Source organism: Sceloporus occidentalis, unplaced genomic scaffold (genome assembly GCF_023333645.1).
Source record: "Sceloporus occidentalis isolate IW3139 unplaced genomic scaffold, rSceOcc1.0.p SCAF_3, whole genome shotgun sequence".
Lineage (NCBI taxonomy): Eukaryota > Metazoa > Chordata > Lepidosauria > Squamata > Phrynosomatidae > Sceloporus > Sceloporus occidentalis.
Window position 1 is genome coordinate 17,807,637 of NW_028316983.1, and position 17,027 is coordinate 17,824,663.

General features: G+C 38.7%; 2 protein-coding genes across 5 annotated transcripts in view; both read left to right on the top strand.

Moving 5' to 3' along the window:
- LOC149315613 (serine/threonine-protein phosphatase 4 regulatory subunit 1-like) overlaps positions 1–8,708 on the top strand; it is a 69,265-nt gene extending 60,557 nt beyond the window's left edge. For all 4 annotated transcript variants that reach the window (XM_089513745.1, XM_089513744.1, XM_089513748.1 and 1 more), the window contains 2 exons: positions 3,251–3,392; positions 4,959–8,708. In XM_089513745.1, coding sequence (XP_089369871.1) covers positions 3,251–3,392; positions 4,959–5,113 — 297 coding nt within the window. In that variant the 3' untranslated portion in view covers positions 5,114–8,708. The remainder of the gene's footprint in view (positions 1–3,250; positions 3,393–4,958) is intronic.
- Positions 8,709–9,004: 296 nt separating this feature from the next.
- Positions 9,005–16,826, top strand: LOC149315614 (ankyrin repeat domain-containing protein 60-like). Its single transcript, XM_089518488.1, has 4 exons — positions 9,005–9,413; positions 10,348–10,478; positions 13,705–13,870; positions 16,215–16,826. The coding sequence occupies exons 1-4, from the start codon at positions 9,134–9,136 to the stop codon at positions 16,484–16,486; spliced, it is 849 nt and encodes a 282-aa protein (XP_089374614.1). The 5' UTR covers positions 9,005–9,133; the 3' UTR covers positions 16,487–16,826.
- The last annotated feature ends 201 nt before the right edge of the window (positions 16,827–17,027 follow it).

The following is a 17,027-nucleotide window of genomic DNA, read 5'->3' on the forward strand; positions in this document are numbered from 1 at the left end:
TTACAAGACACTTTGGAGACAAAGTCACTTGGATTATCTGTTGTGACTTGGATGCTGTAATTTAGATAAGTCCAGCGGATGTAATCTTGGTGCCTAGTTGTCCTGTATTATTAGAAATGTTTCAGTTTGTGTAGCCTGAGGATATGGACAGGATCCTTGGAAAGTGAGAGCTGCCACATGTATACTGGATCTTTGCCATTCCTTGCTTCTGAAAGCAGATAGAGGGGGACTGAGTGAGTGGGTAAGGGGAGTAGTGAATGTCTTACTGCAGTAAAGGAGGTTTCCATCTTGCCTAAAAGAGGCTGTGGTGAGGCTCTTACTAAAAAAAATTAAAAACCACCTCACTGGATCCCACCATTCTGAATAATTATCGGCCAGTCTCTGACATTCAATTTTTGGACATGGTTCTGGAGTTTGTGGTAGCCTCCCAGCTCCATAAGGATGAAATGGATGGGATGGCGATAGCTTCAGTCACCTTGGTGGATGACCTATGCAGGGAATTGGACAGGAGGAGTGTGTTCTTGTTGGCTGTGTTGGATTTTTCAGCACCTTTCAGTACTATCAACTATGGTATCTTTCTGGGCCAACTTGCTTGGATGAGACATGGGGGCACTGTTATGCAGTGATTGTGGTTTTTGTTGGAGGGCCTTACTTAGAAGATGGTGTTGGGGGACACCTGTACATTGCCTTGGCAGTTGGCCAGTGGGGTCCCCTAGAGTTGTGTTTTGTTCCCGCATGCTGTTTAACATCTACATAAAACTGCAGGGAGAGGTCATCAAGAGTATTGGGATGCAGTGTCACCAATATGCTGATGACACCAAACCTTAACTCTCCTTCCCATCTGATTCCACAGAAGCCACCTCAGTACTCAATCAGTGTCTGTTGTCAGTAATAGACTAGATTAGGGCAAACAAATGTAAACTTCATCCAGACAAGGCATAGGTGTTCCTGAACCATTGAAATGCAGATCAGGAAATAGGGAGTCTGCCTGTGCTGGATGGGGCTACATTCCCTCTGAAATCTCAGGCTCGCAGCTTGGATGTTTTTCTGGATTCAACTGTGAGCCTGGATGCTCAGGTTTTAGCAGTGTCCAGGAGTGCATTTGCACAGTGAAGGCTAGTGTACCAGCTTCAGCCATCCCTTGAGATGTAAGATCTGGCTTCGGTGACACATGCCTTAATTACATCTTGTTTGGAGTACTGTAACATACTCTATACGGGGCCGCCTTTGAAAACTGTAAGGAACTTCAATGGGTCCAAAATGCTGCAGACAGAATGCTGACCAGGAATATTTATAGGGGGACATATAATTTTCTTGTTAAAACAGCTTCATTAGCTATCAGTTCATTTCCTGATACAATTCAAAGTGTTAGTAATGACCTAGAAAATGCTATACTGCTTAGGTCCAGACTATCTGAATGCTGAAATCATTATGAACCAGCAAGAACTCTGAGATCTTCAGGGGAAGGCTTTCTTTCGATCCTGCCACCATCACAGGCTTGCTTGGTGAAGACACGGGTTCTCAGTGGCTGCTCCCACCCTCTGGAACTCTCTTCCACCCCTTTTCTGCTTTCCTTTTGTTGACAATCAAAAGCAGGTGTTTCATGTGTAAGCAGGAGAGCTTTATAGTGGAATGTTTTATTAAATTAATGTTACAGGTCTTTCAGATCTATATTTATTTAGGGAAATGTTAACACAGCGATACTGCTTTAACTCTTGCCAGTTTTCCCCCTTTCTGTCCCTATCTCTTCATCTTGCCTTTTTATAAATACTGTTTACTTAGCTGCTCTGATCTCACAGTATGCCTGCATTACTGCTTAAATGTTTACTACAAGAGAACCTGAGGAGTCTCCTTCATGAGTTTATTCCATAAATCATTGTATTCTGCTATTACTACTTGTTTCTCTAGAGGGTACAGCAGAGCAGTGCACAAGTTTTCTAAGTGCTTCATATTCATTTTATTGTAATCCTTACAATCCTACAAAATAGACTAAAATTATAACTTCCATACTGCAGATGAAACCTGAGACAGAGGCTTCTTGATTTCAAAGCTCAGTCTTGTATCCACATTGTAACAGCAAGGTGGCAGATTTGAGATTTGTATGGCCTGTCTTACATTTTAACTAAAACACTGATCTTTTCCAGTGGGAAGTCACATTCAAAATAATTTATTGATGATTTTATTAAATTTACTAATTTAAACATTTATTTTCTGCTCTACATCCAAGGATCTCAAGGCAGTGTAAAATAAAATAAATGTAAAATTTTAAAACAGTAAGAATAATTTAAAATAGACTAAGGACATATTGAACAGTTCAACAAAGTAAAACAAGACAGTTTAAAACAAATTAAAATAGTTTAAGACCATTTGAAACCATGCACATGCGCAGATATGGATGAAATGAGTTAATCTCAAAAGCTTTAGTAAAAAGCCATATGATACTTGGTGCCAGAACAATACTTGTATTGATGCCAGTTGGGTGTCAAAAGGGAGAGAGGGTATTCTACAGCTGGGGCACCATACCATAGAAGGCCCTCACCTATGTCTTTCTGTAGTGTATTTCCCCCACTGGAATACTATTTATTTATTTATATCACATCTTCTACCAGTTTAGGAACTCAGAGTGGCTAGGTGAGACATACTCTTACTATTTAGCTTGTTTTCATTATCATAACTGAGATCACAGTCTCACACAAATCAACTTCATATTTTCATTGCCAAGTTTTCTTTTGTCTCAGGAACATAATTTAGAAAGCAGGGAGGGAACCTCTTCTGTTGTTGCTCTTTTTCAGCAATTCATATCACCCAGAGAGATCTATCACTGTTTCTCACTGTTCCTTCTACCCAGCTCTTGGTTATAGTAGCTTTCCATATCATAATTGTATTGATGTTGCAGAATAGGCCTTGCTCTGAATGCTATCAGATTTTCCCACCCTAAAGAAAATGCCCAAAGCAAGATCCCTTCTGTTGATCTTTTTTTACATCATACTGTCATGGATTCTTGACGTTTCCAATTCAAGAATGGTCATTTGATGAACAGGCCACCACTGATGAGCAGGAGATTTCTCAATGTTCTTTCTGTTGGAAACTCTTGATTGTTAATCTTTAGATATCACTAAAGATAGGAGGCCATATGGAAAAAGCATACAGCAGCAACAATGTCATTAGCAGTGGTAGCAGGATTTTTGCTGAAACTGACACTTGATATTCTGTTAGCAAAGTGTTTGGTTTCTCATTTTTGTCATTACAGGCAGTAGTAGAAGAAGAATGTATGCCTGTTGACCATTTTGTTGAACATCTGTTACCCAGCCTTCTAAGTTTGGCTTCTGATCCTGTGCCAAATGTAAGGGTTCTGCTTGCCAAGGCTCTGAGGCAAACACTGTTGGAGAAAGGTATGCTGATTTCTTCCATACACAAACTTTTTTGTAACATAGTGACCTCTGTATCTAGGCAATAGTGCTGTCTTGCACTGGTTAATTCTAAATGAAAGATGTTATTTGTATAAATCAGTGTGACTGTGGACATTCCTTTTGAATGAAGTATGTTAGAGAATTTGGTTCTAACTGCAGACATACCTTCTGGTAGCAATTCTGATATTTGAGTAAGGACTGCTGCCTCCTGTTGTTTCTTTGGGGACTTTGAACAAAAGGAGGTAATAGAACAGGAGACTGGTTGGATCAGACTAAAGGTCCATCTACTCCCCATCTTGTTTTCCTAGAATGACGAGCCAGATGACACCATGCCCTTCTTGTAGGCTTGTTGGGGACAACGGCTGTCCCCAACAGTCACCTGCCCCAGCAGTGTTAATTTTTAACGTATATATAGCAGCTAAATTTGATTTTTGTACCTAGTAGCCACAGATAAAGCTAACTTCTGTGAATTTATCTAATCCCTTGTTGAAGCTACCTAAGCCATGGGCCATTGCCACATCTTGTGGCAGTGAATTCCATCCATTAATTACACATTTTATCAAGTAGTTCATTTCTCTGCCCTGAATCTACTGCCAGTCATTCTAATTGAATGACCTTAAGTTCTGGCATTATGAGAGAAGATGAAAAATATTTATGTCCTTGGTCAACACACCATGCATAATTTTTATAAATCTGTTTTATTCCTGTGGTGCTGTAATGGCTTGATTATTTTGGTTCCTCTTTTCCTAAATGTATAATGTCCTTTCTAAGATGGGTCAAACACATGGGTTATATGATAACCTAAATATAGCCATATATTAGATTTACAAACAAACATTGCATAGCAATAATAGCCACTTTGGTTTTAAGTCTGTTCCTAATACTCCCTGGCCTGTTTTCATTCTGCTAACCACTACAATCCCACATTTTCTTATTCATCCCTTCCATTCTTCCTGCCTTCTTTTCCTCCTTTCATTCTTTTTTTCTTTTTATTCCAGTATGTGTCCTTTTACATTTACAGAATTGTAGTTGTCTTTGTGGCTATAACAGGATTAATACTGGAATATTAGCTTTAGTGAGAGAATGAACTTTTCAATGACCTAACATAGACTATTGCCACAGCCTTGACAGAAATATATTTCTGCACATAGTATAGATCGTTCAAGATATAAACAAGTACTAGCCACCGTGAACATCCCTGAAGTTACCCCGTTCTTCAGATAAGGCTGTTTATACTTCTTCCTAATGATTGGGTTTCCCCTCAAACTCTCTTTAATGAAAACAAATTATATTCATTTTATATCTTTTTTGACCCTACAAGATTCCTCTATATCTTTTTTTGTTTTGTTTTCTAATTCTGCTTTTTGTTGAATAAAGTATTTATACACTTTGCATTTCATTGTTTTAATCATTACATGCTTTCTTATTGGCCAGATTGGGGTGGGTGCTGGTGGGGAGGGGAATAGAGACTAAATTCAAGAATAGTATTCTTTTGGTATGGAATGATGTGGTTCAAACTAAAATGTTCTCCTTTGCTTCATATTCTAGCGTATTTTAGAAGTGTAGGCAACCCTCATCTTGAAGCTGTTGAAGAGACTGTTCTAGTTCTGCAGACGGACAGGGATCAAGATGTTTCTTTTTTTGCTACCATCAAGCCAAAATGCAATAATGTACAGATTACTTCACTTGAAAAACAAAATTAATTTTGTTTTTCTGTGGACCACAAAATAATTAATCTGCTAACAGGATCTTACATTGTCTACTAACCTCGTGGAAGACTAAGTCAAGCAACCAATGCAATCTAAGAGAAAAGGGCTTGTTCCAAATGAGAAATATGTTGACCTTTTATCTACAGACTGATAATGGTGATATGGAATACTCACCAGTAATACTGTTTTCATTTTTCTTTCACAAATGTGGTAACTCTCATGTACGAAAGCTTAGTATTTGTATGTGTGTTTTCTTGTGAATTGACACACACACACTGTTTCAGCATCATTTTGGAGAATATGTTGATTCAAAGGAAAGAAGGCAATTAATTGCTTGGCTGCAACCCAGAATAGCGCACAAAACTTGAGCTAATATAATCAGTGAACAATTTAGAAAGTGGACACTCTTTTCCATTTTATTACAAATTGTTCCATGGTTAGTGGCATCATGTTTTATTATATTAACTCATTCCAATTTTACATAACCGCCTGAAAACTGGAAAGAATTCAGAAAACTTAATTACATATCTACAACTCATTTTTCAATAATAAGATACAACACAGTTGTCTTATTAGAGCAAATGAATTTAAGGGGCTTTTCCCATCCAAAGTTGATGGTTGATCTTCAAAGAACTGAGGGTTTCACATTGTGAATTGTAGCATGGTGGAGGTGGAGTGTTCATGTTAAAATTAATGAAATGCCATAGCTGTAGCTTTTTTTTTTCTGTCCTATTAAGTCACATACCCTTTCCACTAGTGGTGTGATGTATGTTCCTGTAAACTCATTCTCAAACCACTTAATTCTGAAATTATACATTTATTGAGTCTACTCCATAATAAGGGGTTTGAGAAATAGATATAGACTGTTAGTCTTCAGTACTGGAATATTAGTATTCAGTACTAGAATGTGGTACAGATTTGTTCTACATTTTTGTTTCTGTTTGGGAAATATAAAATGAGGTTAGGGATGTAAATTCTCCAAGAACACATTAAATATTTTTACTTAGATATGAATGCAAGCTTAAAGCCATGAGAATCAGGCTTTCTATATTTTGAGTAATGAGGGTTTCTCTCTTTTGGAAAATTCTGTATGAAGTGTGGCATCCAGTCCCTGAAGGGGCTGTATATGACCAGCAGTGCACACATGGGTTTTTTCAACTACCTCCTTTCAACTGCTTTCTTCCTCAAAACTGCCTCTAAAGCAGCATTTCATTTGGTGCAGGAGGCTACAACCACAAGAGAGACCCTACAGTACTCTCTGTCTGTGTGTAGAAATTTGTCCACAGACCACTCTCGATCCCCACTGTTCGGGTTTATTTTTGAAGGCTATTATTAGTACAACAAAAGCTGGCTTTTCTTTTTGTTGTGGAAAGGATATAAAACAGTGGAACTATAAATGGGAAGATGGAGGAGGACCAGTGTAATCTTGTAAGCTGTTAAGTATGACATTACATGACACAGTCGTAGAGAAAAATAATGAAACTAAAGACTGATTCATTTTATGTTCCTGGTTATCTGTGAAAAAACTAACATGTATAAGAGCACAATGCACACACCTTTTGTCAGAATTCGAGAGTCAAGAAACTTAGATTGTGTGATTTGCACAAAATAAATTGATGTATATAATACGATTTTTTGCAGGAATAATTCATAAATGTGATCACTGCGGGAGGTAAATATTGTGAACAGAGCATAAATATGACAGTTCTACAAAAGGGTCATAACAGTTACGAAACCATCTTCTTTTCAGATTTTCTTTTATTGAATATATAGCCATTAGACATTTAAGGACAGAAAACCTGAAAAGGAGCCCTATACGTGTTGGATTTTTTCCCCAAAAGCATAGAGAAACAAATCTCATTTAATGACCAGCAAAAATATTCCACTCATTATTTGTCTGGTAACTTAGAAAGACACATTTGTGTTCTCTTCAGCATCTCTGTTTCATTAAGTGATTTCATTGTCTGGATTCTCAACTTACTTGTTGTTATGTTTTCTCATATTATTTTTTATTAAAAAAATGGTTTAGTTTGCCACAATTGCCTACCAAATTCTAGGTGTGATGTCATGAAAGATTCTGTCCCAGATTGCAATACATTGTTTAGCATTTGTAAGAACATTATGTGTTTTGCAAGTTCTTAAAAATGCTTTTAGAAACAATGGAGAAATATATCCTTGCTTCTTCATTATAATGTATCTAAGCTGTGGTTCTGCAAGGAGTTTCTACATTTAAATGTTTTAATAAGTTTAAAACAAAATGCCTCTTCAATGCAAGTGATTTTTTATGACTGCAGTTTCTCAGCAAAATGTCATTTTTTGTAGTTTTAATATCTTTTTCTAATGCTGACATTATACAAATATTTTTTTAACAGTTCAGATTTTTCTAAAATTGTTCTAATCCTTTTTTGTTTATGTTGACCTTAATAGGTCGTTAAATTTTTCAGCACTGATCATTGTTTTTGTTTTCTAAGTGTACAGAGAAATGTTTGTGGAGAACTGTATATAGTTTGCTGTTTGAACATTAAAACAATCCAGTTTGGGCTGCCATGTTAATTTTACATTGATAGGTACCCCATTGTTACACCAACCTATTAGATATTATGGACTTTCATGCGTCTTTAGAAAGCTGGTGTAATTTTCATGAAGATATTGGTTGGTTAGTATCACGTATGCATGTGTAAGTTGCTAAACTAAATATTACCAAAATGGCAAATGAAATTTTTAATTAAAAATTAGCACCTTTTTCTAAATCTAGGCATTACCCCCATTTTTGAAATGTGATTTTTGTTAAAATGTTTTGAAAACGTGTTTAATAATAATGTATAGTTGCATGCACTAGAGGTGGGGAGAATTCTGAGCAATTCAGCTCACTTTTCCTCTTCCCTTGCTTTTGCCCACTTTGTAATCCCATCTCCCACCTCCTATTTGTGTTTCTACATTTGAATTATAGTGGCAATGGGTTTAAGTAGCAAAGAAAGGCATGGGCACAAACACCATTCATTTTTCAATGACTTGTCTGTAGCTTCTCCATGAATACCACTGAAATGATGGAAATGTGTGCAGCAGCTATTCTGGAGTGATTCTCTAGTACAATTTATGCATGATTAGGTGACAGTACCTTATAGCGCCTTCTCTAGAACAAACAATCAGAGTTAAGCAAAGAAGACTAAAGTAGTGGTTTTTCATTCTTTAATTAAAGAAAAAGAAACGTAAAACCTTATAGTGAACAAAAGTTGATATTTAACTACCCTCCTCTCAAAAAACTGCAAGGATTTCACTTCACAATGTTTGGCTAAGACATGAAAAACAAATATTAGTATTGCAATACTGCAGTAGTGTGTATTTGTACCAGAACTGGGTTAGTCATCTTTGCATAGAAATCAAACCTGCTGTTATCTGCTGCATATGATTGTAAATTTGGCTCCTCCTGGAATTTTTCCAGGTGGCAGTTACATGCTTATAAAGTATGGCAAGCGCTTAGGAACATTCTGGAAGACACTCTGGAAGTGCTACTAATTTTGTCAGAAAATAGTCTATGTAACTTTTTATTCATATTTATCTCAATAAATCCCATGTTTGTTTTATTAAATACTGTTTTCTTTTGTTCACTGACTTTGCACAAAAGCTTGAGCAGTGTTCCTTCCAGCCATTCAGCAGCTTGTGAACAGCATAGTGTTAACCAATGTTTCTTGTGTCCCAGCAACACAACATATTTGACAAAGGAGAGGAGATCTAATAGAGTGGCTCCTCCATTCACACCTCTGTCTCTGTTTATCAGAATTCTGTGTTTGTGGACGGAGTCATCATTCACCTTCTTTGATGAATGCTGCAAAGAGTTGTGCTCCCTCAACCAACGCTTAGAAGTTTTCAAAGTTCTGTCCTAACTGTAATGTAATGTGGCATCACACTGGCTGTGCTTTGATGATTTGCTAGTCATGCATTGTTCCTGTCTCATGACATCATTACTGGGATTTCTCCTATGGCAACAATCTGATGAATAGTCTTGTTTAGAAGATGAAGAAGAAGAAGCGGGAGCTGAATGCAGTTTTCCAGTCCAGGATAGGGACAAGTTCCCGCTTCACTGCTTTCTTACCGGAGCGGTCACTGCGTTCAGGGGAATTATCGTCTCCACAGACTCGCATTTTCAATCTCAAGCTACATGTGGTGGAGACTGATGAGTCCGTTATAGTGCCCGAATGTCAACATGAGTTAACCATAAGGAATCTGAAGAGCCGGCTGGAGCTCATGCTTGGGATTCCTGTGAATTTCCAGCGACTCCAATATCTGGATGAAGGTGAGGTCAGGTGCATTTGGAAATGACAGCAATATAGGCAAAATACAAAAATGTATTGCTTTTCTATAGGTTATTCACATTAGCTTATTGACAGTTTATTGGACCAACTTCAAGACAAGATAGTAACTATATGTAGTAGAGAAGTAATAAATGATACAAGAAATTGCTCCCATGTATTAATCTTGGGGGAGAAAGGCCCTAAATAACTGAAAGCCACCAGATATCATCTGATCTTGGAGGCTAAGCAGGGTCAGCCTGGTTTGTATTTGGATGGAAAACAACCAATGAATACCAGATGTAGACTATTTCAGAGGGAGGAACTGGCAAAACTACCTCGGAGGATTCCTTGCCTAAGAAAACCCTATGAAATTCATGGGGTCATCAGGTTACTTGAAGGCACACTCAAACAGATCGTATGTTAAATCTAAGTGTGTTGTTGAAGTTACTCTAAAATCTTAAAGTAATAATAATAATAATAATAATAATAATAATAGGATTTATTTATATGCCACCCAATCACTGGGAATCCGGGCAGCTTACAACAGAGGGGATAATAGACGGTTCCCTGCCCTCAGGCTTACAATCTTAAAAAAAATGACCCAAAAGGAGAAGGGAATGGTGGGGGGGAGAGGATCAGGTCCAGCAGTTCTTCTCTCCCTCTGAGGCCTGGACCAAGGCAGATGGATTGGAGGGAGGGCTCTTCTTCATCAGGCTAGCCCTGTTGGAGCTGGGCCTGCCTGGTCAACTCCCTCATAGGCCGGAAGATGACAGCTATGGAGGAAGTTATCTTCTTCCAGGCTAGCCCTGGTGGAGTAGACTAAGGTTTATGTTTCCCAATATATGGTATTATTTAAGAGTCAAGGTCTTCCAGTCCTCTTTACCTGACTACATCTCCTTTCCTTACCAACTTCCTTTATTTGGTTTGCTACTACAGTGGATCTTGATGATAACTCTACATTTAAAGAGAATGATATTATCCCTGGAGGAACTCTCACCATGCGAATCTGGCCAGAAGATGCTTGGGGACTTTTGGTGTCTACAGCTGCAAAAGGAAGGATAGAAAAGGTTGGCTTGATTGTTCTTGTAATCATGGGAAATGTATAGGATATTTCCTCGGCCAAAACATCAATGAGTAATTTGTGACTGTATTTTATTCTGAAGAAATTAACATTTCATAGGAGGGAGCAAATAAACATTTCTATTCTTGAGGCAAAGCAACAAATTGTCGCTCACACCCAGTTCAAAATACAGTCACCCCTCCTAACTTGCGAGGGATCCGTTCCAGCCCCCTCCCCATGGGTTAGGAGACTCGCAGATAATCAAGCCCCATTGAAATGACTAGAGTGTGCACCACAGGAGTGCGCCCCATTCACCTCAATGGCGAGTTGCCCATCCACAGATCATCAAGTCCTCTCATTTCAAGTCCGCGGACATCATCTCTAAAGCTGGAAGGGGCAACAATGGGGGTTGCCTGTTTTTGTAGTCCCAAGAACCACCCCCTCCCTGAAACATCATACCTCTGGAGGACTCTGGGAAACATGGTTCATATTTAAAACAAGGAAGGCATCCCTCACATGTCTCCTTTTAATGAAACAGCTTGCTGGATTTCCTGAAAGTGGAAATGACATCAAACATTTACAGTTTTGGTAAAAGAGTAGTGTTGCCCAGGGTAGAAAATAGGCCTCTGAATTTGCCTACCATAATTTACAACAACTTGAGCTGATACACACGGTAAGATATCCCAGAAGTGTCATCCCCTTTATGCCCTTTCATGTCAACCAAAATATGTTGATTGAGGCAGCTGCCATATTCTCCTCAATGGTCAGACTGGCCAAGATTTCAGCATAACATGCTGCTCTTACCATTTTTTCCCCTTTATAAAGTTTACTGTACAAAAATGCAAAGGATGCAGTATTAGTATCTTTGACAAACATTGTTAGTCAAGTGGCATAGCAATGGGAACATGTCAGGCTTAAAAAACACTTTTAAGGGAATCCACTGATAATGACTGATTCAAATCTAAAATTATTGCCTTAGTGCTGATCCTATCCAATCAATATTTATTGACTTGCCCAAAAGTTATATACAAAAGTTATATAAAAATGTGAAAATAAAATAAAATATATAAACATAGAAATATAAATACAATACACTAGGCAATACAACTAGTACAACGAGTACAACAAAATTTGTAACTTGTAAAACTGATCCTATTCATAGTAGAAGTTAGGTCTTATGATCCCATATTTTCTTTCATTCCCCCCTTTTGTGGCAGCATTTTTCAAAAACTTTACTTCCTTAGTTTGTCCCACATGTGTTGTGGGAAGTATGCTTATTTATGTTTTATACATGGATCAAGGCCACTGTTTTGCTTACTGTGGTGTTAGAAGTATCACTAAATAATTATATTCACTTTATATAAACAGCTATGTCTATATCTGGTTAGAAAGGTCCGCTTTAGGATATTCTGGGACGCTGACTGTCTTGTTAGAACCAGGATGATTCTAGTGGTTTCAGCAATGGATTGGGATTTTGTGAGTCATATACTTGTTTGAGGCATTGGAGCTACTCATTTTCCTTTGGCTCCTGGACTGTTCAGTTACTGCTGAGTAGGTTTAGAATCCATGTATAATTCCAATATATAATTTAGAATCAGTAATGTGGAATGGATTGAGCGCTGTACTAGGAGTCTGCAAGACAATGGTCTGTTAGAACAGAAACTCACTGGGTGACCTTGGGCAAGTTACACTTTCTCAACCTCAGGAATGGCAATGGCAAACCTTTGATGAAATTTTGCCAAGAAAGCCCTAGTTGGAGTTGACTTGAAGGGACATGACAACAAGTTGTTTATTCTTATCTGTGTTTGCAGTGTCAAGCTGGCATCTCTATGCCCATCTGTCTATTTGATTTATGTCCCCATTGTCTCCCCAGAGTGGAGCTCAAGGCAGTTCAAACCAGCCTAAAACTGATGTTACATCAAAATACATCATAATATCAAAACACAGTTGTTTTAAAAGAAATTTAAAAACATATCAGTATCAATATTAATTGAATTAATATTTAAAGTTGGCTGAGGAGCTAAAAATAAAAAAGGGTGTCTCCTGAACCATCTCTGTTATTGGAGAGGTCTGTTTCTTCAGTGGAAGGAAACACCTTTATTTTGGTTTGGTAGGTAAACCTTTACCTGTATTGAGAGAGCCTATTCTCAGAAATCTGTGATCTGGCAACACCTATGTTAGATTGTTATAGTTATTGATAAGCTGGAACGTGTCCACAGAGGGTGACCAAGATGATCAAAAGTCTGCAAACCAAGCCTTTTGAGGAAAGACTGAGAGAGTTGGTTATGTTTAACTTGGAGAAGAGACTGAGAGGTGAGATGATAGGTAACTTTAAATATCTGAAGGGATGTCATGTACAACATGGAGACAGAGTGTTTGCTGTTGCTCCAGATATTATTATTACTATTATTATTATTATTATTATAAATTAGGAAGAACTTCACTTTAAGGGTTATTCGACACTAGAATAGACTGCATCTGAGGATGATGGACTTTTCCTCAGAGGTCTTTAAACAGATGTTGGATGGCCATTTTTCAGAAGTGCTTTAGTTGTATATTCCTGCATGGGAGGAGAGTGTGTTAAATTTATTTTATTTATTATTTATTAAAATATTTTTATCTTATCCTATGTCCAAGGATAGTTTCTAGTCATCTAGCTATTTACCATTGTTTTTATTATTGGAGCATTAGTTTTTCATTTATATAAGTTACCCTTGGAACTTTGCTGAAGATTGGGTTAGCTACAGAGACTACACTTAGAAAATAAACAAATCTAACAATGTCAATATCTTCTTGAAACTATCCAACTGACACTAAATCCTGTTATGGTTCATCAATATGCATGTAGGAAGGAACATTTAACATTTTAATTAAATGCACTTATTTTTTTGCATTGCCTTTTCCAAAAGCATCTCAGTCCTCATATCATAATGAAGTTAGGAGAAAAATGCAACAGGCAGCTAGAAAATAGTATAATCCTCTCCCACAAAAAAGAGGGGAAATGCTGGCCATGCTTTTGCTTTGTCAACATCTCAGACCTTGCAACATGCAATGGGTTTCCTTGGAGTCTTATTTACATCAGGGCTGGGCTCCTACATATGGTCTGTCTCCTAGTATCATTTTTTAAGTAGGGGAGGGGTTGGGGGCCTCACTGTCCTTTTCTAACATTCAACTTGGTGCACCCCAGTTTAAATGAGTTAACATTTATATATTTGTTCCTTTTCCATTGCCAGCTGGAACATGTAGGAGCAACAAGTACCTCTTTATTTAGCACAGCTAATGCAGAGCTGATGGGACCAGAAGAGAAGAGTGAATGGTTAGCCCACCGAGCATTTGTGGCCTTGCTTATTACTGTGCGCAGAGGCAACCTAGAAGCTGTGGAATTTCTGCTTCAAAATGGTAATATTCTGATTTTGGAAGAGGACTCTGATAACTGTAGTTGCCTAGCAAGATGTCTTTGGATTTAGTGGTTATTGGGGTGAAACAGACAGGACAAATAAAGTGGTTTCCACCCACTTTGAAGGTGGGGTGTTTAATGACACATCCCTCCAAAGCAGGTGGAAACCAGATATAAACTGCATTCAGGGACTAAAAAACAGAGCAAAAAGAAGCTGGGATATTCCGACTTAGCCTGGAAAATGCACACCTTTGGCCTTGCATATAAATGCCCTGTTGTGAGAGTGGTTCTGAAGGAGCAATTTGTCTTAACCCTAACCCTAAAGCTGCATATAAACACACCAATGCAGGTGTGCATTTAAAGGGGGGCATGTAGAGGGGTCTCCATGATTGTGCTTTGCCAGTGTTTTACTGGTCACACTGATGCTCCAATGTCCTGCACCAGTGGAGGATCGCAGGTGTGACGGTGGGGCATCCAGTGGGATGGCATCTAGCCAGCATGCAGTTGCTGGCTGTGGATTTGTGCAACAGTGCATGTGTGGTGGGGAGATGAGTACCCAGAGTAACAGCTGTGTGCATTTGGGCTGCCTTGGGAGAGGCCAGTGTGGACAAGCGGGGTTTTCACCCACTTCTGGAAAATGCAGGTTCCAGACGCTTTTTCCTGCCTGTCTGTTCCACCCCATTATTACCATACCTGTCAAGCAAGCCATAAAGCATTAAGAATAGATGGGCTTCACCCACTAGATCATTTGAGTACACACACACATGGAAACATACACACAGCATCCAAGGCAACTTCTAAGAATAGCTGGTGGGAACTGATGGCATTTGTGTGTGTCTTCAATTTAGAATTCCTGTACTCTTTCCAACTAAAAAGTCAAACGAGTGTTCCTTCCATCCAAGTGAGCTTGGGGTTTCTTTCTTTTCAGATTCCACCTGAACATTAGCAGGAACTTCCTGACAGTAAGGGCTGTTCGACAATGGAATGCACTCCCTCGGAGGGTGATAGAGTCTCCTTCCTTGGAGGTCTTTAAACAGAGGCTGGATGGCCATCTGTCAGGGATGCTTTGATTTGGATTTCCTGCATGGCAGGGGGTTGGACTGGATGGCCCTAGTGGTCTCTTCCAACTCTACGATTCTATGATTCTATGATTCCCCACAAAAGCAATCCCTCCTTTTCCAACCCTGCCATGGGAAACCATCTCATATGGCTGAAACTACACTAAGGGTCAAAAACTGTTTTCCCCCAATTGGTTCTATGCATACAATAGACTAATGATTAAAATGGGAAAAATGGCAGGATGTAAGACTGCACCTCTTCTGCAAGTGGATGATGAGACCATTTTTCTGCCATGTAAAACCAAGCCAATGAAAGAATTTCCTGTAAACAAGCTCATGCCAGGAAGAGAGGCTTCAGCCTTTGCAGTACATGCTTTTATCTGTGTGGGTGTTCAGTAAATTAAAAAAACGAACCCAAAAATACACCAGATCCCCCTCCCACACACAACAGATCCCTTCCAAAAGAAAAGCAAAAATAAAATAAAATAAAATAAAAATTAACCTCTTAGAGTGAAGAAAGGATCATGGCCAGATTCAGAAATAATCATTCAGAGTAAAGATGGAAAATTAAAAAGCCATCACACATGTGGGTAGACAGAGGGCAGCGTTAAAAAAAATGTGTTTTAAGCAGCCAAAGGCTTGATGGGTGACACCCCCTGCCAACCTCTCTGCCATAGTCCCTACCCACCAGTGAGATGTGATTCTGATCTGAAGGTCGTTCCCACTTGTTGAGCATGCTTGTGATTCAGTTCTTCTCAAAAGAACCTCTTGAAAAGTAGTGTCAAATAAGAGTGAGTTTTCTGTGTTTACCCCGCTTTTAAGGAACTCTATTGGATCAGAATCAGATTGAAACCAATGGACATATAACCTAGTTCGTAATTTGATTTAAACCATAGTGGGAATGCCCCCTTAGAGGGGGAGTCCTGTTATAGTTTTTTTGTGGGTTTTTCGAGCTATGTGACCATGTTGTAGAAGTTTCTTCCTGATGTTTCGCCAGCATCCATGGCTGGCATCTTCAGAAAATCAGAGAAATTCTTCCAGAACATGGCCACATAGCCCGAAAAACCCACAAAAAACTATGGATGCCAGCCATGAAAGCTTTCAGAGTCATGTTAGTTTGTTGCAGGTGTTAGAATATCATTTGTGATTTAACCTGTAGCTATAGTTTGGCTTTAAAGCATGGCTGATGCAGTTTACTCTCTTAAACCTGGGCTTTTTTTAAAATTAATTAAAGAACAGCTAAACTCAGACTGCTGAATTTCCAAAACAGCCTTGTTGTTTTTTTTAGGTGCTGATCTGAAACGTAAAACACCACTAGGTAGAACAGCCCTTCATGTTGCCGCCACCTCTGACCAAATTGATTGTATAGACATTCTTCTTAACTACGGGGCCAAGTTTAATCAGGAAGACCAGGAAGGATATACCCCGGCAGCCATAGCTCGCCAGTGGGGACAGAAAGAAAGTGAGCGCAGGATCTTCCGGTACCAGTGGAAGAAGCAAACTGTTGGAGCTAAGAAGCAAAAATTGAAAGAGATTGCAGGGGTGTCATTCCAAGGCTAAGATGCAAAGGCAAGGATGTCATTGAATCTTCCTGTCAGAAACATGGGCTCAGGCAGCTTAAATACAAGATTTTAAAGGAAAGAAAAGAATTGCTGCATAAAGGATGGCTGTATGCATGAGCTGCCATTAGTACATGGGGACTACATGAGCCACAAAATGCCTACATAGGAGTGAAAGTGACTACCCCAAGACATGCACTTCTATATATTAGGGATCTGTCCTGTAGGACTCTTGGGAATAGGGTTGTCGGGTGTACCTCAGATGCTGAGACTTCTGGGCCAAAACATAGCTTCATTTCCTAGTGATGTCATTAGGTATGATACACTGAGCATCAACCACAGTTTCTCTGAGGATGTCATTGAAATAAAAATCACAAAGTCTTAATAAAAAAAATTAAATGTTTTTTCTGTTTGAAAATTTGTTTGAAGGAGGAATGAGATGAAGGGAATTCTCTTTTGGAAGAAGAAAAATGAAATCAAGTATGATGCTAGATCCTATTCATTTAACTTATATCCTACTTTTGTTCTATGCGGTTCGGAGT

Bases quoted from the DNA above. Each gene is read 5' to 3' on its own strand.
- LOC149315614 (XM_089518488.1), top strand. From the start codon at position 9,134: ATGAAGAAGAAGAAGCGGGAGCTGAATGCAGTTTTCCAGTCCAGGATA. The intron at 9,414-10,347 runs GTGAGGTCAGGT...TTGCTACTACAG, and splicing joins ACTCCAATATCTGGATGAAG to TGGATCTTGATGATAACTCT. The intron at 13,871-16,214 runs GTAATATTCTGA...TGTTTTTTTTAG, and splicing joins GGAATTTCTGCTTCAAAATG to GTGCTGATCTGAAACGTAAA.